We start from the raw sequence: 21331 nt of genomic DNA on the forward strand, positions 1-21331 counted from the left end.
TGGAGTCTTTTCTTAGACTGCTTTCAGTTCTGTCCCTTTCCTTTGTTTGGTGAATTCTTCCCTTCCCCACCTTTGTTTGTTTCTCCTTTTACTAGGGATTGGGAGAAGGCAGTTCTGTGAGGAGGTCTGAAATGAATTCGCTAAGCCGTGTGGGAGTGTTTCTGTTGTGTGCTGTGTGGTACAATAGTGGGAAATACACCTTAGAGCAGCAGCGGTCACTGGAAGCAATCATGGCCTGCCCCTCCTCTGGTACCTCCTGTTCTCAGATGCTTATTCTAGGTAAATGTCAGGCTCCAGAGAAAATGTGGTGGAGATCTTCACTGGAATGACTGGTATTCGGTCTTCCTGTTTTCTCTTCTGTTTGGTTAGTATTTGTACACAGGGAAGTTACTGATTTGTTGATATTTGTTTTGTCCCCAGCCTTGTCACTTACTTTGCTTCCAGACCCTAGGGTTGTTTATGGGATAGAGCTTTAGTCCCTGCTGCTTTGCCTATGGCAGAAGCTGGAGTAGGTCTGGGGACCCAGGGTGCCGCTGGCAGACCATGAGACAAGTAGGATCTCTTCCACATCACTGTGTCTCTTTCTCTGCATCCCAGTAGTGCCTGTCACTGGCCTTTCCACCTAGGGCACTGGTGGACTTCTGGTCCTTCCATTTGCCACCAGCAAGCTGCACTTCAGCCAGCCTGGCCCATAGTGCAGTGTTTCTGACCTTGCAGATATTCTGGGGTTCTGTTGGGGAATCCTGTCCTGACACCTCCCGGTGCGTCCCTCCTTTGCGCGTGTATTTAATTAGGGGAGACGCGTGTGAGTGCTGCTTCTCTCCCATGGTTCCAGCCGCACTGCATCCTGCAGCAAGTCTCAAAGGCTCTCATATGTGCCCCCTCTTCCATTTTGTTACTCATTTCAGTAGGGTCAAGTTGGGGTAAACATGGGGTCTCAGATGTCAGCCTTAGGAAACAGAAGTTTGTCAGGCATGCAGATGTGGAGTGATCTCCGCTAATCAGAACCAAGATGCCCAAAAAAAGGCATTTGCTCCAAGTCGTTACAAGATATTTAGACCAAATGAGCTGGCCCTTACATGGAGTTCTCTCTTTCTTTATTAGGATCTCTTTCTGCCTTTTTTTTCTCCCCAAAATATGTTGCCTTCATGATGAAAATTTATTTTGGCAGATATTCTCTTCTTCAATAAAAGCAGCTAACACTTTGATAAAAGGCTTTGAAACTTATTTACATAAAGTGTGCAAAGGTAAGAAAAAACATCAACAGGAAACTGGGGTAAAACAGCAACTGAGGAAATGTATCGCTGGGGACAAAAAAGTCATACATAATGGACATCTTTAAAGTCAACATCTATAGAAACATGCTGTTGGGACCTTGAGGACTAGGTGTTTGGAATGGAAAGCATGAGAGGCCAACTTGGCCCTGGTAAATCTCACCACTTGGATGGAAGTTCAATGTGAGAACTCCAGCTAGAATGTTGAGGCAAAGGCACAAGGGAAAGTAATAGAGGAAAAGTTGCTAGAGAATGGAGAGCTAATCTTAAAAATGTAGGCCTTTAAGCTAGGCACAGTAACATCCCCGTAGTCCTAACTCCTCGGGAGGCTTGATTCCAGGAACTTGAGTCCAACTTGGGCAACAGATCCTGTCTCTAACAAAAAAATATTCATAGAAATTGTGTAAAATACAGGGTTTCCAGGGGAAGGGTGTTAATCTACTTACATGAGATGTTCAGAATGGGTAGATTCCTAGAGACAGAAACAGATTAGTGGTTACTAGGAGCTCATAGGAGTGGGAGTGGGGCAGTAACTGCCTAAGGGTACAGAGTTTCCTTTGGAAGTTATGAAAATGTTCTGGAACTGGATAGTGATGATGGTTGCACAGCAGTGTGAATGTGCTAAGTGCTACTAATGGTAGATTTTATGTTAATGCGTATTTTACCACAATCTGTTAAAAGGATCAAATCTCCTCAAAGTATTTAGCCAACAGCCTTCAACTTGGCTAAAGGTTTAGTCATTAAATTTCTTGAACTAAATTCCTTCCTGACCGTCATGGTTACTGTGTCCTGGGCTTCAGGGTTTGACAGTCAGGTCAGCTTGGTGCAGTAGAGCACGTGTCACCGTAGGTCCCCACATTGGCCTCTTTCTGAGACAGACAGCCCAGCTGCCTGCCGGGGCTCTGTGCCACAGCCAGACAGACTTGCTCAGAGAAAGTAGCGTGAGTTCCAAGCACTGCCCAAGCATCAGAAAACCTACCTTTGTGACTTAGAGTAATTGGTGAAGTCAGCTGTCTATTTTAATGTTTACAATTTAGATATAGTTCACATACCATGGACTTCACTCGTTTCAAGTGTATAATTCAGTGCATTTAGTATATTCAGAGTTGTGCAGCTATCCCTCTGCATAATTCCATAACCTTTTTGTTGCTCCAAAAAGAGACCCCAGACCCATCAGCAATCGACTACTTATTACCCACAGCCCCTGGCAATGACTAATCCATTTTCTGTCTGTATGAATTTGCCTATTCTGGACATTTCTTATAAACGGAACCATACAGTATTTGTCCTTTAGTGTCTGGCTTCTTTCACTCAGCATAATGTCCTCAAGGCTCATCCATGTTGTGTCATGTGTCAGAACTTCCTTCCTTTCTGAGGCTGAAGAGCGTTCCAGTGTAGAGATAGACTATGTTTTGCTTATCCATCGTCTGTCAGTGGGTACTTGAGTCACTTCCACCATTTGGCTGTTGTGAATTGTGCTGCCATGCACACTGGTGTACAAGTATCTGTTTAGTTCTTGTTTTCAGTTTGTTGGGGTGTATAGCTAGGAGTAGAATTGCTGGGTTTAACACTTTGACAAATGGCCAGGCTGTTTTCCACAACAGGAATGTTCTTTTAACCTGATTTTTTTTAACCCATGTGTGGTGGACTTGTGTTGAGGTTTCCATTTTACACACCTATAAAGATGACATTTGCTCTGTGGCGCTGGTTGCCTTTGTTTGGGGAGGGATTCTGTTTTTAGTTGGCAAGAACTGTGTCTTTTAGCTTTTCAAAACATGGATGGTGTCTTGCCTCTTCTCAGATGTGGGGGGATTAAGAGATAGACTGAAAAACTTTTTTAAAATGGACTGTGAATTCAGAGCAGGGCAGCTGAACCTCAGGCTCTACCATTGTAGCCTTCAAGCTGACCCCATTCCCTCTTGCTCCCCAGAGATCACTGAGACACTCTTCCAGTGTCAGGTTGATTTCTCAGATTCTTGAAGGATGGAGCTGAAGTCTCCGGTGCCACTGCCTTTATTTATTCTCACAGATGAGCCTCCTTGATTCTGAGATTCTGCGGCTCATGCTGGAAGTAAAAAGAATTGGAAGCTCTAAGGAATGACGCTTAGCCATGGGAGCAACTGGGCAGGGGGTTCGCCCTCTCCTCTGGCCCCAGGCTGTCCTCCTGGGAAAGTAGCTGCCACCCAGCCTCAGGTCCGCTGCCTTGAGTGGTACTTCAGCTCTTTATGCAGTGCTGGGGGTCGCTGGAAATAGACGGTGCTTAGAAATGCCATCTTCAGAAGCTGGCCTAATGTGAGCAAAGTTAGGAAAGGTGGGGATAGTGCTGGGGGCTCTGGAGGTTTCCCTCGAGCTCACTCCAGGAGACATTGAGGGGACTGGATTCCAATTCTAGTGAAAACTACTTTTCAGCCGAATGTGGTGGCTCGCACCTATAATCCCAGCACTTTGGGAGGCAGAGGTGAGAGGATTGCCTGAGCTCAGGGGTTCGAGACCAGCCTGAGCAACATGGCGAAACCACATCTCTGCAATAAATCATAAAAAAAAAAATTTAGCCGGGTGTGGTGGCACGCGACTTGGAAGGCTGAGATGGAAGGATCACCTAAGCCCAGCAAGTTGAGGTTGTGGAGTCTCGAGGTTGTGGAGTGAGACTCCGACTCAAAAAACAAAAAGAAAACTACGAAAACTGCCTTTCATCTACTGCTCTCCCCTGGGGTGTTTTCTTTTTTGTATTTTGTACGCAAGCCTCCGCTGGCCTTTTCTTTCTTCTTAAATCTGAACACTCCAGGAGTTGAATAGTCCGTCCTCAGGCGTCACACCTGTCCGCCACTGCTTGCATCCCTGTCATGCACAGGAGCCCCCGGACTGCCTTCGGGGCTTTTTGGAGCAGGGTGACTGTAGGTTCCTCTCATTAGGAAAATGCAGGCCCTCCTTGCCCTCAAACCCCTCAGGATGGAATGATCTGGCCTGAAAACAAGATTTCTGCAACTCTCATTTTCCTTCACTAGATCAAATAAAGTGTTTGATCTCATGTTTGCGTCTAGCAGCAAAGTCGCGGAATGATATTTTCTTACTCAAGAGCCTTCTTACCGCGTGCTTTGTAGATAGTGAAGCTTCGTCAAGGCCCTCCTGCTTCAGTGTGGTATGTGCATTCCTGAACACCGTCTCATGTTCTGTAAATCACGCAACAAAAATGGGTTTGAGTGGGAAGACCTGGGGTAGGGTGGACCACTCCAGACTCATGTGGTGTGGTAGCCAGGGCTCATGGACAGAAACAGGAGCACGCAGAGGCCCAGCCCCACCGCGGCCCTTTGTGCCGCGGGGGGGCCTGTGCTTGCTTCCTCCTGTCGCTGTGGGTCCTGAGCGCCGCCGCATCTGTGCAGTCGAGTTGCTTGAGTCCTAGGCTGGTTATGCTGATGCCTTTGCTCCCTTTTGGACATGTGGCCCTGTTGGTACTTCAGCAGTACTTTTTAAACACGAGGGAAGCCGGGTAGGTGGCTCACGCCTGTAATCCCAGCCCTTTGGGAGGTGGAGGCGGGAGCCCAGGGTTTGAGAACAGCCTGGGCAATTTGACATGACCCCGTCTCTATGATAAATAAAAATAATAGCCAGGCAGGGTGACGCATGCCTGTAGTTCCAGCTACTTGGACGGCTGAAGTGGAAGGATTGCCTGAACCCAGCAGATCGAGGCTGCGGTGGCTGTGAGCGTGCCACTGCACTCCAGCCTAGGTGACAGAGTGAGACTCCAACTCAAAAAAAAGAAAAACACGAGGGAATATCTCACACCTTCATCATTCACACACAGCTTCACCACGTAGAGTGCTGTAACCTTGTGGAAAGCGTTTTGGTTACTTGAGCCACCAAAAGAAGGCACTTCCTCAAGATTTCCAGCTTTTTCTCTTTGTGTCTTTACATAACATGAATTATTAAAAAGCTTGCCTTCCACTGCTTCAAAATACTACTATCAGTTAGTATAGCACCCAGTTATGTTGATGCCTTTGCTCCCTTTTGAACATGTGACCCTGCTGGTACTGTATCTGTTCCCCTCCAGGCCGTTTATTATTTGAGAGTCAGTCGCAGTCATCAGGGCATTGGACTCCTAAACACTCAAGCATGGCTTTCCTAAGAGCAGACAGTACAGGTCTGACACTCAGGAAGGTGAGCAAGGAGTTGGTCTAGCTGCTTACTCACATTTCCCCAAGCGCCCCACTGCTGCCTTTTCAGCGACTTTGCACTGGGAGTATGATTCAGTTGTTTCGTCTCTTCAGTCTTCTTCAGTCAGTAACTCTCCCCAGCACACCCCTTATCTTTCTCTTGCCGCAGACTGTCTTGAAGAGTCCAGGCCCACTGTGAGGGGATGTCCCCCTTCGGACTCTCCTGGCTGTTTCCTCATGGTGAGTCTCAGCTACCGCTTCCCTACGCTGGTTCTTCCCAGGCAGCACTTTGAGAAGCCAGCGCTCAGTTTGATCGCTTGTTAAGGTGCTTCCTGCCAAATTTCTCCACAGAAAGGGGCCCCTACTTTCTCTTACTCTTCAGCCTGTGTATTCCACACTTTCTTGCCAGCTTGTGAGTGGCTTCTCTGGCACATTCTATAAGATGTTGAGTCTAGCAGTTTTAGGTGTTTCAGCAGGAGTATCTGCACACCTGACCACTGCATTGCTGGAAGCCGATCTGTCCTCCTGGTGTAACAGTCCTGCATCCTCTATACTGCTGTCCCCATGATACTGAGGCCCTCAGGGACCTTCCCAGCCTCGTCTCCTGCCATCTCCAAGCCATTGATGTCCAACAGACTACTGGTAGTCCCCACACTCATTAGGTTATTCACTTACTCAGAGCCTGCTTGCTTTTGGCACTAAGCTAGCCCCTGCTTGCTAGAAACTTCCGGTCAAAGGGGCATAGCTGTCAGAAGAAGCACGCGGGCAGCAGGCGGCAGACACTCTTACTGTTGTCCTGCCTGCTGTGCCCTTCACAACGTATCTTTACTTTAATAAATCTACCTTTCCTAGCTCAAAAAAAAGCTCACGTAGCACAAGATCTGTGTTGTGGTTATTCATTCAGTGTGCATTTATCATTAAGTGTTGCTCCTGTGCCTGGCATTGTGTGTTGAGAGGGGAGATGGCGGTTGGCACACATGATGGTATATTCTAAGTATACCAGGGGCATAGGGTGCTCTGGCTTGTAGAGCAGGGAGGGCAGGGAGGAGAGAAGCAGCAGGAGCCGGGGAAGCCTTAACTAAACCTGAAAGACAGAAGTTCTCCAAATGAACTGGAAAGTTCTTCAGCTGAGGGTGGGTAGAGGCCCAGCGCCGCTGGTGACCCAGAGTGGATGTCACTGGTCACTCTTCCCCCTAGAGAGAGGCATCAAGGTGGTGATGGGACAAGAGCGATGCCATGTCAATGTCATTGCCTCTGCCCACTGGCTCTGGCATGCCCTGAGCCCTTCTTGCCAACCTGTGGGCTCCTCATTGCCCCGACCGCCCAGCCCATGCCTTCCTCCTCCAGCCCACACACTCCTGCCTCATTGTTCCCGCCTCTGCTTCCACCATGCCTGGAACAAACTTTCTTTAGGGGGAGGGGAGGGCGTTACTATTTCTTTGTCACCATTTGTCCCCCTCCCAGACTGTGAGCTCTTATAGGTAGAAGCGTGTTGCTGACTCAGCCATGGCCTCCCAGCCTGTGGCAGGGCTGAGTTCAGGGCACGGCAGGCAGTGAACATGCACGTGTGCCTGTGGCCCGGTAGTGACTTCAAACAGGTTCCTTGTCCAGTTTGGGCTTCCTTTTTTTCATCTGTAACGCTCAAGAGTTGAATAGGTGGTTTTTCTGCAGCTATTTCCAGCTTTGAGATGTATGAACTTTTGAACTAGCTGTCCACCTCTCCTCATAATCATCTCCAGATTGGGGGGGGCACCTGATTAGAGGGAGGATGAAGAGGGGTGTTGGGTTTTTTGAAAAAGTTTGTGTTTCAGTAAACACCATGAACCCCCTTGGGGATAGCCTTGGGGAAGTCACCTGGTACCCCGGTGAGGTTGTGCAAGTACCCAGGTCACCCTGGGACTGAGCAGACCTCTGGGCCGAGCGTAAACTCATTTGGCTTACCTGGTTTGTATCATTTGTTTCCTTCACTCTATAGCCAGCAGAATCCAGTTTTCTTTGTGTGCTTTTGTTATTTGTTTTTAAATATAGGAGTCACTGTTAGAAAATAAAGTAACAAACACCTGTGCACCCTCCATTGCACAGAATTGAGAGTCACCGTGTTATCCTATTGGCTTCCAGTAATTTCCATTGGGAAGAATTAGAATACTACAGGTGGAGTTAGAGACCCTTGATTCCCCATCTTCAGTGCTTTTAAAAATTCATGTATTGGACACTTAGAAGTAATTTAAAAAATAAACTCTGTGGTTCTTTTGTGTGTGTATATATATTTATGGGAGGGGGACTCACTCTGTCACCCAGGTTGGAATGCAGTGGCATGCTCACAGCGACCACAGCCTCGACCTGCTGGGCTCAGGCGTTCCTTCTGCCTCAGCCTTCCAAGTAGCTGGAACCACAGGCCCGAGCCACCACGCCCGGCCAAAATTTTTTGATTTACTGTAGAGACAAGGTCTCGCCAAGTTGTCCAGGCTTGGTCTCAAACCTGTGGGCTCAAGCAGTCCTCTTGCCTCCACTTCCCAAAGTGCTGGAATTACAGGCATGAGCCGCCACGCCTGGCCTATGTTTTGTATATTTCACCACAACTAAAAATCTTAGAAAATCTCAAGGGAACAGTTCACTTGGGGGCTAGCACAGCTGGGCCCCCTTTTCTGGCTAGTAGCTGAAGAACTGTGTTTTCTCTTTTTGCCCATCTTGTGGCTGTAACCCCCGCGCCCCCGCAACCTTCCTCTTCTCAGTCAGTGGCAGTGTCGTTCCCCAGGCTTTGGAAAGGTGGTCCCTGATCACTCCTGCCCTCACCCCCCACCCCACACTGATCCACCAGTGAGCTGTCGTTCCACCTCCTAGACAGGTCCTCGACCCTCTGCGGCCCCCGCCCTACGTCCCCGGTTTTCTCCTGCACTCTCCTGGCCTTCTGGCACCACGAGATGCCCAGAACCAGAATCACCCATCTCTCCTAGGAGTCAGTCTAGTATGTTTACTGCCCCTGGAGGGTCATTGTTGGCCTTGGAATATGTCCCACTAAGGCTGGGTGCAGTGGCTTACGCCTATAATCCCAGCACTTTGGGAGGCCGAGGTGAGAGGATTGCCTGAGCCCAGGGGTTTGAGACCAGCCTGGGCAACTTGGCGAGACCTTGTCTCTACAATAAATCAAAAAATTAGCCAGGCGTGGTAGTGCGCGCCTGTGGTTCCAGCTACTTGGAAGGCTGAGGCAGAAGGACCGCCGGAGCCCAGCAGGTCGAGGCTGCAGTGGCCGAGAGCATGCTACTGTACTTCAGCCTGGGCGAAAAAGTGAGACTCTGACTCAGAAAAAAAAAAAAAAAAAGAATATGTCCCACTGCAGGTGTCCAAAGCACTGTGGTCAAAAGTTATTTGAACTAAATCTTTCCTCTGTAGTATGTTGTCAGTCTGGTACACAGTGAAACTCACTTGTCTTTAGCTGCATTCACTGTGGTGGGGACCTTGTTACTTTTTGTTTTAGTTGTAGTTCTGGTTCTGAACCAACTGTATGATTCCAAAGTGAAAATTCCCAGGCATATGCAACTGGGTCTCCCTGCTACTCCTTTACCTTCATCTTGTTCCCACCTCCCACATGCAGGGACCCAGTTTTGCTTGTTCCTGTTGTGCCCTGCCTTCTTTCCCCTTCCTCCTTATAGAAGAGGTGGCATGCAGTGGGCATTGTTCTTTGCTCTTCCCACTTTACCCTAGACCCCGGAAGTCACCCCTCGCAGTTCCCGCAGCATTCCTCTAGCCTTTCTGCTGGCTGTACAGAACTCCAGTGTGCTGGTGTGCCAGAGTTCTTCACCCAGCAAGTCCCTGGTGATAGGGGTCTGGGGTCTGCAGCCTTTGGCTAGCAGAAATAGTGCTGCAGCGAATAACATCTTGCATATGTCATTTGGCATTTCTGAAGGTGCCTCAGTGTAGATTTCCAGAAGGCATTCCTTTGGTCGTGTGGTTTGTGTTTGCATGGTGGTTAAGATATTTGGGAGTGCAGATGAAAGTTTCAAAGAAGCCAGGTCCTTCCCATTAGTCCTGTGTTTTGCTCTGACTTCAGGACTGTCGGGTGCCAGAGAGTAGCCCTGGTCTTAGGCAGTGCCGTAGTGAGTTGCATGGGTGTGGTAGTTCTCATCTGTCTGCTCCTTGCCCTTTCTCCCTGCCTACTCTGCTGGCACCTCTCCTCTCCTCCTCTACTGGGCACTGCCAGCAAGCCAGTCTCAAAGGCCAAGTAGGTGGGCCACAGGCTACACCTAGCTTCTTAGGGTTCTTCCTCATTTTCCATGGAAAACCCCAAGACTGAGAGACTTGAAAAGTGAGTGCTGGAGCAGATTAGGGACCCCTGCTTTGCAGTAAGCAGTGGCACCCTGGCTGTGAGATACATCTGTGTCTAGACCCTGACAGCCATACTCTGGCCCCTAAACTGCTAGAGGAAGGCACAGACAGAGAAGTCTGTATCACAGTGGGGCCAAGACATTTCCTCAGTCTAGGACCTTGTTACCAAACTAAAGCCACCCTTGCCTCTCTACACGTGACCTGACGGTTCTGGAAAAATGTGTCCTTGTAGCTTCTGAGTCCTGGTGCTGGCCAGCCTTTGGTAACTTACCGATATCCTTTGAGTCCTGGTTTCCTGACGAAGCTTGCCAGGACACACCATGGTGCCTTCCCTGCAGTATCTGCAGTATAGACAAGAGGGGAGGTTGCTTGGGGTAGACCAGCCACAAGGCAGTGACCAGCACTGACATGAGCCACGTAAGATGGGAGAGTTGGGCTTAGAATGCAGAGGACAGGAATAGTCATGCTCTTTTACAGAATGACCTGCTAGCTAAGGGACTAGCCCATGACTGCTACTTCTTTTCAAGCCTCCCTTAGCCTGGTCACAACTAAGACTGCCAGTGTTGGCAGTGTTGCTGAGGTTCTGCAGTCCTAGGAGTCTCACCGTGGCACACTCAGATGGGTTCTAGAGCTTCGTGGCCAGATATTAATCCCAGGGCCCAGGGCCTCACAGTGGCCATTTCTGAAGTACACGAGGAAGGGGCCTACCAGGCCAAACCCAGGTGTAGGGAAAGAGCTGCTTCTGTTAGCAAAAAAGAATGGAGAAGTATCCCATCCTAGAATGGGGAATGTGCTCTTTGCACCAGCAGGAAGGGGACATATGGTTCTGCCTGAACCACATCTCTTTCCTTGCCCTTCCCTCCACGTCTGCCATGGCTGTGGCCATTCCTTGTAAGGGAGCATCTTGTGACACAGGCTCACGCGACCTAGGATCGCATCTCTTCTCACACCAGAACCCTGGGCAGCAGTCAGCTTGTATTTATGTAGTGCCTTTTCTCTCGTGATCCTCACAGTAAGGATGCCTCTGGGATGGGGTTACCCATGGTTGAAATCAGGAAAGTGAAGCATAGATGCTAAGGTCATTTGCTCAGGTTCATGTTTGGAAAGTGGCAGCGGGTTTGAGCTCAGGTTGGCTGGTTCCAACCTGTGTGTTCTTTCCGTGAGGCCACACTGTGCCACCTCACAAGTTGTGTCGGCCTGGTTCCCGCCAGCAGGTGGCCGTGTGCTTCATGGAGCACACATTGGGCGGGTGTGTTAACACGTTTGAGAAAACCGAAAACACACCCAAGCCTAGGCCCTCATGAAGGGGACCCTACCCCCATTTGGGGTGCCCAGCTCCCTTTCCAGCAGTCGAGGACCTCTTGTCAACTGTCATTCCCAGAGGCCCTTGGGTGCGGCTCTTGCAGTGCTGAGTGGGGTGTGGGGTGGCCATGGAGTAGGTCAGGTAAGCAGGGCCAGCACACCCGAAGCCCAAACCCTGCAGAAACCGTGGGGCCCCAGCCTGGCCCAAGGCTCCGTTGTCCTGGGGAAGGTGATCAGGCTCTGAGTGGACGGTGGTCCGGGGCCTGCCCTTGCTCACTTTTTCTGCAGACTGCTGTGTTCTCTGTGATACTCACATACCTGTTTAACACTTCAGGGAAGAAAAATCAGAAGACCAGGACCTCCAGAGCCTCAAAGACAGACCTCTAAAGTTTAAAAAGGTGAAGAAAGATAAGAAAGAAGACAAAGAGGGCAAGCATGAGCCTCTGCAGCCATCAGGCCACCACTCTGCTGAGCCCGCAGAGGCCGGCAAAGCAGAGACATCAGAAGGGTCGGGCTCTGCCCCCGCCGTGCCAGAAGCTTCTGCCTCCCCCAAACAGCGGCGCTCTATCATTCGTGACCGGGGGCCCATGTATGATGACCCCACCCTGCCCGAAGGTTGGACACGAAAGCTTAAGCAAAGGAAATCTGGCCGCTCCGCTGGGAAGTATGATGTATATTTGATCAAGTAAGTAGGAGCAACTTCTGACTCAACAGGGCGGGGAGGACAGGGACAAGGATTTCTTGGACTGCTCTTTGCTGCTTGTTGGTCATGAAACTGCATGTGCATGACCCCATCTGCAGGGCATAAATAATGAACTCTGATGTCCTTGGCGTCGCAGACCCTTTACCCTCTCCACACCTCAAGTCCTTGCAACTTCTAGAGCCAGAGGTTTAGGGAAAGGGTGAAGAGGCACATTTCAGTTCTGTTCCTTAAATGATCCCAAAAGGGTTAGCAGTTTTCAAAAGCTGTGTGTAGACAGCCTCATTGAATGCCACAAGTCAGAGAAGGGTGAGCAAAGGATCTTCCTATTGAAACGGGTTTCCATCCCTGGGTTCAGACATCGGAATACTGTGATGGTGGGTCAGGCCAGGCACCAGCCAGCAGAATGGGCCCCTGCCTGGTAGCCCCTGCCAGGTCAGGCCTGACCCTTTTGGTTCCTGGATTGTGGAGAGGCGGAGGAGGTGGGGCAGAAGAGTGAGCGGCCTTGGGGACAGACCAGTCCTCGGGAGCGTCCAGGCATTGTGAATCTCATTCAGTAGTCATGTCTATCAGAGTGTCACTCTGTCACTCTGCCCCATCTCTGGCATTCCCGTGGAAAGCTTCTAATTGTTCTTGTGTCTTTGCATTTGTCCCCACAGTCCCCAGGGAAAAGCCTTTCGCTCTAAAGTGGAGTTGATTGCGTACTTCGAAAAGGTAGGCGACACATCCCTGGACCCTAATGATTTTGACTTCACGGTAACTGGGAGAGGGAGCCCCTCCCGGCGAGAGCAGAAACCACCTAAGAAGCCCAAATCTCCCAAAGCTCCAGGGACTGGCAGAGGTCGGGGACGCCCCAAAGGGAGTGGCACCACGAGACCCAAGGCGGCAGCGTCAGAGGGCGTGCAGGTGAAAAGGGTCCTGGAGAAAAGTCCTGGGAAGCTCCTCGTCAAGATGCCTTTTCAAGCTTCGCCAGGGGGCAAGGCTGAGGGGGGCGGGGCCACCACATCCGCCCAGGTCATGGTGATCAAGCGCCCTGGCAGGAAGCGAAAAGCCGAGGCCGACCCCCAGGCCATTCCCAAGAAACGGGGCCGAAAGCCAGGGAGTGTGGTGGCGGCCGCCGCCGCCGAGGCCAAGAAGAAAGCCGTGAAGGAGTCTTCCATCCGGTCCGTGCAGGAGACCGTGCTCCCCATCAAGAAGCGCAAGACCCGGGAGACGGTTAGCATCGAGGTCAAGGAAGTGGTGAAGCCCCTGCTGGTGTCCACCCTCGGCGAGAAGAGCGGAAAGGGACTGAAGACCTGCAAGAGCCCTGGGCGGAAAAGCAAGGAGAGCAGCCCGAAGGGGCGCAGCAGCAGCGCCTCCTCGCCCCCCAAGAAGGAGCACCACCACCACCACCACCACTCAGAGCTCCCGAGGGCCCCTGCGTCGCTGCTTCCGCTCCCGCCCCCGCCCCCGCTAGAGCCGGAGAGCTCTGAGGACCCCACCAGCCCCCCAGAGCCCCAGGACTTGAGCAGCAGCGTCTGCAAAGAGGAGAAGATGCCCAGAGGAGGCTCACTGGAGAGCGACGGCTGCCCCAAGGAGCCGGCTAAGACTCAGCCCGCGGTCGCTGCCGCCGCCACAGCCGCAGAAAAGTACAAACACCGAGGGGAGGGAGAACGCAAAGACATTGTTTCATCCTCCATGCCAAGGCCAAACAGAGAGGAGCCTGTGGACAGCCGGACGCCCGTGACCGAGAGAGTTAGCTGACTTTACACAGAGCGGATTGCAAAGCAAACCAACAAGAATAAAGGCAGCTGTTGTCTCTTCTCCTTATGGGTAGGGCTCTGACAAAGCTTCCCGATTAACTGAAATAAAAAATATTTTTTTTTCTTTCAGTAAACTTAGAGTTTCGTGGCTTCAGGGTGGGAGTAGTTGGAGCATTGGGGATGTTTTTCTTACCGACAAGCACAGTCAGGTTGAAGACCTAACCAGGGCCAGAAGTAGCTTTGCACTTTTCTAAACTAGGCTCCTTCAACAAGGCTTGCTGCAGATACTACTGACCAGACAAGCTGTTGACCAGGCACCTCCCCTCCCACCTAAACCTTTCCCTGTGCGGCCATTAGGGACAGAGCGCAGTTGAGAGGACACTCCTGTTTTTGGTGCCATCGGTGCCCCGCCTACAACTCCCTTGGCTCCCCCCACTTCCCCCACTCCCAGCCACGTTGGGACAGGGATGTGTGAGGCAGGAGAGACACTTGGATTCTTTAGAGAAGACAGAGATGGCCAGTGGCTATGGCCCACATGATCCCACCTGTGGTGGCACGAGTCTGGCCCCACACCAGCCCCAATCCAAAACCGACAAGGACATTTCACAGGACAGGAAAGTGGCACCTCTCTGCTCCAGCTCTGACATGGCTAGGAGGGCACTGTCCCTTGAACTGCTGGGTGTAGACTGGCCAGAGCCACAGGACAGGGTGGCCCAGAGTGAGGTGGCAACACCCATTCTCCAGGTACGTCCTCCAGTGGGTGGCGCTAGAGAGACCGTGGAGGCAGCAGGATGAGGCACTGGCAGGCTGGCCCTGGGTCGGGCCTGGCCGGGCAGGGCGGGGTGAGAGGGACTCCTAATCTCTCAGAGCAGTCTGTGACTGGTAGGGACTTAGTGGACAGGGCAGGGGCGAAGGGGGGAGGGGAGAGGAAAATGTTCTTCCAGTTACTTTCCAGTTCTCCTGTAGGGACAGCTTAGAATTATTTGCACTATTGAGTCTTCATGTTCCCACTTCAAAACAAACAGATGCTCTGAGAGCAAACTGGCTCGAGTTGGTGACACTTTGTCCCTCAAGCCACCAGACGCAACGGTGTTCCGAACGACCTGGATTTGTATATACCTGCGCTTGTTTTAAAGTGGGCTCAGCACTAGGGTTCCCACGAAGCTCCGAAACTCTAAGTGTTTGCTGCAGTTTTACAAGGACTTCCTGATTGGTTTCACTCCTCTCCTTCCATTTCTGCCTTTCATTTCATCCTGTCACTTCTTCCCCTGCCTCCTTGCTCCTAGCTCGCCCCTTCTGTTCCAGGCAGCCACAGTGCCCAGCTGTCCCCTGAGCCGACATTTGTCAGCTCCGGCCCCTAGAGCTCTCCCTGCTCTTTGCCTTCCTGCGACAGTACCAGCCCCACCCTGTCTTGAGCCCCGAGGCCTGGCCTCTCTGGGAAGAGCAAGAAAGCGGCAAAATCTTGCTCTCCCAGGTAGCCCCCTCTTCTGGCAGAAAAAAGCAAAAGGCCTTTCGGACCCTGTGTAACGAGCCTTTCCATCCTTTGACTCTAGAGAAGTGGGCTGGAGAAGCTGGGCCAGATTTGATAGCTGAGGAAAGCATAGAGGCCCCCCGGGGCCTACCAGAGTTACCGAGTGGCCCAACAGGGACCCCCATGCCATCCTGACCTTGACGTCACTCAGAAGTCCAGAGTCCAGCATAGCGTGGCGGGACAGCAATGGGACAGGTGCGGGCGCTCCTGAGACCTGAGCTTGGACCAGCACCTCGCCCCCGTCCCCTCCTCTGCTTCTCTCTTCCCATAGAGTTCTGATCTAATGGAGATGGTGGGCCTGAACGCCGCACGCTTCAGTGTCTGCTCCCTGCGTGTGGTGTGGGGGTTTAGAGACTTGGGCTTGCTGTGGGTTTTTAACGGGTCAGTTTTCATTTGGGATCCCGTCTTTCTAACCTCCGTTCAGGAAGTCCTTATCTAGCTGCATATCTTCATCATATTGGTATATCCTTTTCTGTGTTTACAGAGATGTCTCTTATATCTAAATCTGTCCGACTAAGAAGTACCTTATCAAAGTAGCAAATGAGACAGCAGTCTTATGCTTCCAGAAACACCCACAGGCATGTCCCATGTAAGCTGCTGCCATGAACTGTCAAGTGCGTGTTGTCTTGTGTATTTCAGTTATTGTCCCCTGGCTTCCTTACTACGGTATCATCATGAAGGAGTGAAACATCATAGAAACTGTCTAGCACTTCCTTGCCAGTCTTTAGTGATCAGGAACCATAGTTGACAGTTCCAATCAGTAGCTTAAGAAAAAAACGTGTTTGTCTCTTCTGGAATGGTTAGAAGCGAGGGAGTTTGCCCCGTTCTGCTCGTAGAGTCTCATAGTTGGACTTTCTAGCATATGTGTATCCATCTCCTTATGCTGTAAAAGCAAGTCCTGTAACCAGACTCCCATCAGCCTGGTCCCTGTCCCTTCCACCCACCCTGCAGTTGACCTTCCCGACTTCACTCTGACTCCTCCCCAGGAAGGGAAGGGTGTTCAGAGGAGGGGCGAGTCCTTTGGAATGCTCCTTCCTCCAGTCCAGGACAAGAGGCTCCTGACCCCACAGTGGCCTCGCACTCCAAAGGACACCTATCCATGCAAGTGCAGCATCTGACCAGGTTGTCACTGAGAAGATGTCAGTTTGGTCAGTCGGGTTTTTATGTGGTATACTTAGTCCAGCGAAATGTGACTCCTGGACTCAGTGTCGGGGGCTGCTTCCCCATCAACTGGGTGTCATCTGGTCCTGGTAAGAGGGGTGCAGGGCCGATTGGGCCCCTGTCACCCATGACAGTTCATTCAGAGGCTGATGGGGCATTTGTGGCTGGGAACGCAGCATTTCAAGCGTCGTTTTTTGGCCGGCCCCCCTGCAGCTCCCCCGCAGCCCAGCTGCTTTTCCTTGGAGCCCATTCCCAAGCTGCAGGTGGGGCCTGAGGCTCCTTAGGAGTGTCTCTGTTTCCCCTCCCCCGCATCCCTCTCCTTCCCCAGACAAAGGCATCACAAGTCGGTCGCCTGGAGGCAGGCAGCCCGGGCAGTGAATAGCCTTGGCAGACAGGGGCCCCATGGCTCCCATGATGCCCCTGCCTCGGAGTCAGCTTGTCAGGAGGTGGGAGGGAAAGCCTTAAGCCACAGGATTCTCACCAGCTGCGTCCAGCCCAGTTTGGGGGTTTGACCTTGATTTCGTCTATACTGAACACTATGAAGGTTGGGGGGCATCTTTCAGTGAATTAGTGAAGCATACAGAATTGACTGACAGCTTTCTGATGCCCATGGGGCTAGGTCGTTGAGGTCACATCCACAGTGTCCCTACCCTTGTTCTAGTTGTTAGCTACTACCTCCTCTCCTGACAGAATACTGTATGTCCCCCAGCCCCGCAGGTACGCCTGGCCAGCCCTGCCCTGCCTGGTGGTGGGCTTGTCATGACCCGTGGAATTGCTGACCTTGACAGTGCCGTCAGCTGGGGTGCTTGGCCACAGCCAGACTCTAGTACTGCTTCCTCCCGCTGGTGCTGGATTTCCATATCTGAAGGCACAGGGGACACCTGGAAATACCACATCTCCCAGTCCATCAGTGCCAGCTAGCCGAGGGCCCCGGCCTCTCAGCTCACTGGATGGTGAAAGCTGCTTCTCCCGAGACCGATGCAGGTGCTGGCGGCAGTCTGTTCAGTGACACCATTCCAGGCCAGAGGTCACAGCCAGTGCACATGGGAATGGGAGCAGCCCCACATTGTTGCCTTCTCCTCTGCCTAGCTCGTCACTGCTGTGATGGTGGTGATGGTGGCTGTGAAGGAGAGCAGTAACCAGAAACAAACTGCTGAGTTTGGCGGAGACGGGTTTCCTTAGCTGACAGGACCTCTGAATTGTAAATACCTTGCAACCAGCTGCTGGAGCCCAGGGGCAAGCAGGAGTCTGTGCGCTGAGTCCACCAGGGGGAACCAGCTGGATTCCGGTTAGCCTGAGTGGAGCCTGGCAGCCAGGACCCCATACTCGCTTTTGACCACAGCTCCCTTCCAGAGCATGCCAGCCAGGTGCTCTGGGCCACCCGGGCTGGGGGCAATCACAGGTTCTTTGAGAAGACCTTTGCGTATCAATGTTTAGCCTGTGTCGTTGCCCCAAAATTGATTCCTGATTCGAGTTCACACCTACACCAGATTCTAGGACCGACGGCCTAGACTTCGGGGAGCAAGGTTTTTCTAGAGCCCCTGTGGAGGATCACATAGCAAGTCCCCCAAGTTCCTGCCATGGAGCGCCTGCTGGGGTGAGGGGTGCAGCAGCACCCCACCCACGCCTGGGACAGAGCCCTCAGCCCCCACAATGTCTTCCTGCTCCTCCTCTGCTCTCCGCATCAGTGAAGTCACTCTGCTCGGAAGGGAGCTGGTGACTCCATTTGGGTGTCTATCTCTTTTAGATGCTGTATCAATCTTTAGAAAAGGCATAGTCTAATTGTTATACATCGCTAGGATACTGCCTCCCCCAGGGTCTAAAATTACATATTAAAGGGGAAAAACTGAACACTGCAACCAGTTTGCAACAATTTAGAAGGAAAACCTAGAAAACATTTGGCAGAAAATTGCATTTCGATGTTTCTGAATGAGTAAGAGCAAGCTTTTATAAAAATGCTGATCTAAAAACACTTAGCACTTGGCCTGAGATGGTTGGTGAGCACACAGGCAGAGGGAAACCTAGCCTGAAGCCTCCTGTGTCTGAGGCGGGGACCGTCCAGTGCTTGAGTAGCAGTCCCCAAGGACACGGCTCCTGGCCCAGGCCTTTGGGGGCAGTCTGGGGGTTAGCCTGGCCCAGAGCTGCAAGAGCCTGCTGATGGTGTAGAAGGCAGGGCGGTCACCAGCGGCCTGGAGAGCCTGCCCCGCCCTGCTCCTCGCAGTCTCCTCGCCTTGACAGAGCCTGCCCAGGCCCCGTTTGTCAGGAATCCCGGGGGTCTGGGGAGCAGGCTTGCCCGTGGAGCTGCTGCCCTGCGTGTTCCTTCTGCTCTGCTCGCCGTGGGCCTTGGGCCTGGTGAGGCGGTGTGCAGCGGGCACCCTGGCGCTCCTCGACTCGCCCCTCAGCCCAGAGCCCCTTGCTGTCTCCCCAAGGCACCCCGCCTGCGCTGTCACCCTGCAGGAGGCAGAGGGAGGGCAGGTGTGAGGGCGGTGCGGGAGGGAGGACGAACCCCCGCTCGCTCCGACTTCGCACAGGCCACAGGCAGAGCCCAGACCCTCCCGGGAAGGAATCCCGCCTTGGAATTCAAGAGCCCTCGGGGACTGGCGGTGGCGGCTTCGCTCCCCAGGCGCCCCTTTCTGTCTTCCCTCTTCTCAGGTCCTGCTCAGCAGCAAGAGCGAGTGAGGTGAAAAGGCCAAGAGGGTTGGCTCCTGCCCACCGCTAGTCCCTCTCCCCGCAGTGTTCGTGTGTCAAGTGGCAAAGCTGTTCTTCCTGGTGACCCTGATTATATCCAGTAATGTAGAGACTATACGCATAGGCCTGCTTTGTCCCCCTTCCCTGGGCTTTGGTTTTGCTTTTAGTTTTGCTTTTAGTTTTTCTGTCCCTAATTTTGCTTAACGCACCGACTAGACACACAAAGCAGTTGAATTTTTATATATATATCTGTATATTGCACAATTATAAACTCATTTTGCTTGTGGCTCCACACAAAAAACGACCTGTTAAAATTATACCTGTTGCTTAATTACAATATTTCTGATAACCATAGCATAGGACAAGGGAAAATAAAAAAAGAAAAAAAAAAAAAGAAAAAAAACTGACAAATCTGTCTGCTGGTCACTTCTTCTGTCCAAGCAGATCCGTGGTCTTTCCTCACTTCTCTCAAGGGCTTCCCTGTGCTGAAGGAAGCTCCAGGCAGCACCCAGGTTTTGCACTCTGTTTCTCCTGTGCTTGTGAAAGAGGTCCTGAGATTGGGGGTGCAGGGCAGTTCACTTCAGCGGGGGGTGCAAGAGCATGCCCTTGACCCGCTGAAGCCCGGAACTCAGTGGGCATAGCCTGGTCCTTCTCCACCTCTGGGAGGGGGAGCTGGAGTCCATTGGGATGGCCTGACATCCCCCACCCCCCTCCAGTGACCTGATCAGGGCGAGCCCGTGTGGAGAGCCAGCCTGTCCGCCAGTAGGGCTGGAAGCTGGTCTCGCCCTTCCCACTTGGCCAAGCCTGGGCCTGGAGGGGAGCTGGGAGGCCAGTCCGGTCTCGCAGCCTGTGAGCTGCACCAGGTAGAACGCCAGGGACCCCAGAATTACATGCCTCAGTCCAGTGGGTCCCCTCCAGGAAGTAGTGAAGACTCCAGAAATGTCCCTTCTCCCCATCCTACGAGTAATCGCATTTGCTTTTGTAATTCTTAATGAGCAATATCTGCGGGAGTTTAGCTGTAACGGTTCTTTGTGATCGTTTTTTAAGTAACTAAAAACACCAAAAAATCCAGAAACTCGTTCTTCCAAAGCAGAGAGCATTATAATCACCAGGGCCAAAAGCTTCCCTCCCCGCATCATTGCTTCCGAGGCCTGAATCCAAAAGAGAAAGGGTCACAGGCCCCTGAGCGGCTGGGCTGCCCTCAGGCCCCTCGGAGGACCAGGGCTGAGGCAGCCTCGGCCCACAGCCTGGGGCCTGCTCCAGGTGCGTTCAGTATTAGCAGTGGGTCGCGATGTTCTTCCCAGCCTGCTTGGGGCGGGGGCAGAGGAGGTGAGGAGGCCGTTGCCGCTGATGTTGGCCGCTAACAGGTGGGTGTCCGCGTGCGTCCACGTGCGTGTCTCTGACTGCTGTGAAATCGTCGCCCGAGATAGCCCCGCCCCGATGGAGCGGGGCCACCCGGTTCAGTGTTTGGGGAGCTGGACAGTGGCGTGCAAAAGGCTTGCAGAACGTGAAGCCTGCTCCTTCCCTTGCTCCCACGGCCTCCTTTCCGTTTGATTTGTCACTGCTTCAATCAATGACAGCCGCTCCAGAGTCAGTAGTCGATGAATATATGACCAAATATCACCAGGACTGTTACTCAATGTGTGCCGAGCCCTTCGCGGGCTCCGTGTATCTGGACACTGTAACGTGTGCTGTGTTTGCTCTCCTCCCCTGCCCTCTTCGCCCTCTCCTTGTCTTTCTGGGGTTTTTCTGTTTGGGTTTGGTTTGGTTTTTATTTCTCCTTTTGTGTTCCAAACATGAGGTTCTCTCTACTGGTCCTCTTAACTGTGGTGTTGAGGCTTATATTTGTGTAATTTTTGGTGGGTGAAAGGAACTTTGCTAAGTAAATCTCTTCTGTGTTTGAACTGAAGTCTGTATTGTAACCATGTTTAAAGTAATTGTTCCAGAGACAAATGCTTCTAGACACCTTTCCACACACAAGCATTCGGAGGGAGGGAGACGGAGATGGAGACGAGAGAGGAGAGCCCAACAGATGACCCCTGTCCAGATCAGCCAGAAACCACCCAAAGAGGGAAGCCCCGGAGCCCATTCCGAGCCCACAGACCAAATAGCTGATGGTTGACCATTGTCCAAGTCAGAACAAAACCAGTTTCTGTTCCGCACATGGATTCTTTTTTGCTTTCCCCCCCGAGATTCTTCCCCTCATCATGATTTTTAAGGAAAGACAGGGTTGATGGTCCTTCGAGGGGAGCCGGGAGGGGATGTGTGTGTGCACAGTGACCTCGCTGCGGAGCAAAGTCGGGCCTGGGCCTGCCTGAGCGCGGGGCTGGACGCTCCTGCGGGCACAGGGCAGGCACACTCCCGGCAGCTCTTCCTGGGCAGGCCGGCGGGCGGACATGCTCGTCTCCAAGGTGCGCCCATGGGCATCAGCATTTGAAACACTTCTGTCACACACATAC

At 52.2% G+C, this 21331-nt stretch overlaps 1 protein-coding gene across 3 annotated transcripts in view; it reads left to right on the forward strand.

The window, feature by feature from the left end:
* Positions 1-13626, forward strand: part of MECP2 (methyl-CpG binding protein 2) — a 52190-nt gene extending 38564 nt beyond the window's left edge. For all 3 annotated transcript variants that reach the window (XM_021719297.1, XM_008071544.1, XM_021719298.1), the window contains 2 exons: positions 11385-11735; positions 12410-13626. In XM_021719297.1, the coding sequence (XP_021574972.1) occupies positions 11638-11735; positions 12410-13493 (1182 nt within the window). In that variant the 5' untranslated portion in view covers positions 11385-11637 and the 3' untranslated portion in view covers positions 13494-13626. The remainder of the gene's footprint in view (positions 1-11384; positions 11736-12409) is intronic.
* Positions 13627-21331: the final 7705 nt, after the last annotated feature.

Source organism: Carlito syrichta, unplaced genomic scaffold (assembly GCF_000164805.1).
Source record: "Carlito syrichta isolate Samal-C Ts95f unplaced genomic scaffold, Tarsius_syrichta-2.0.1 Scaffold314365, whole genome shotgun sequence".
Lineage (NCBI taxonomy): Eukaryota > Metazoa > Chordata > Mammalia > Primates > Tarsiidae > Carlito > Carlito syrichta.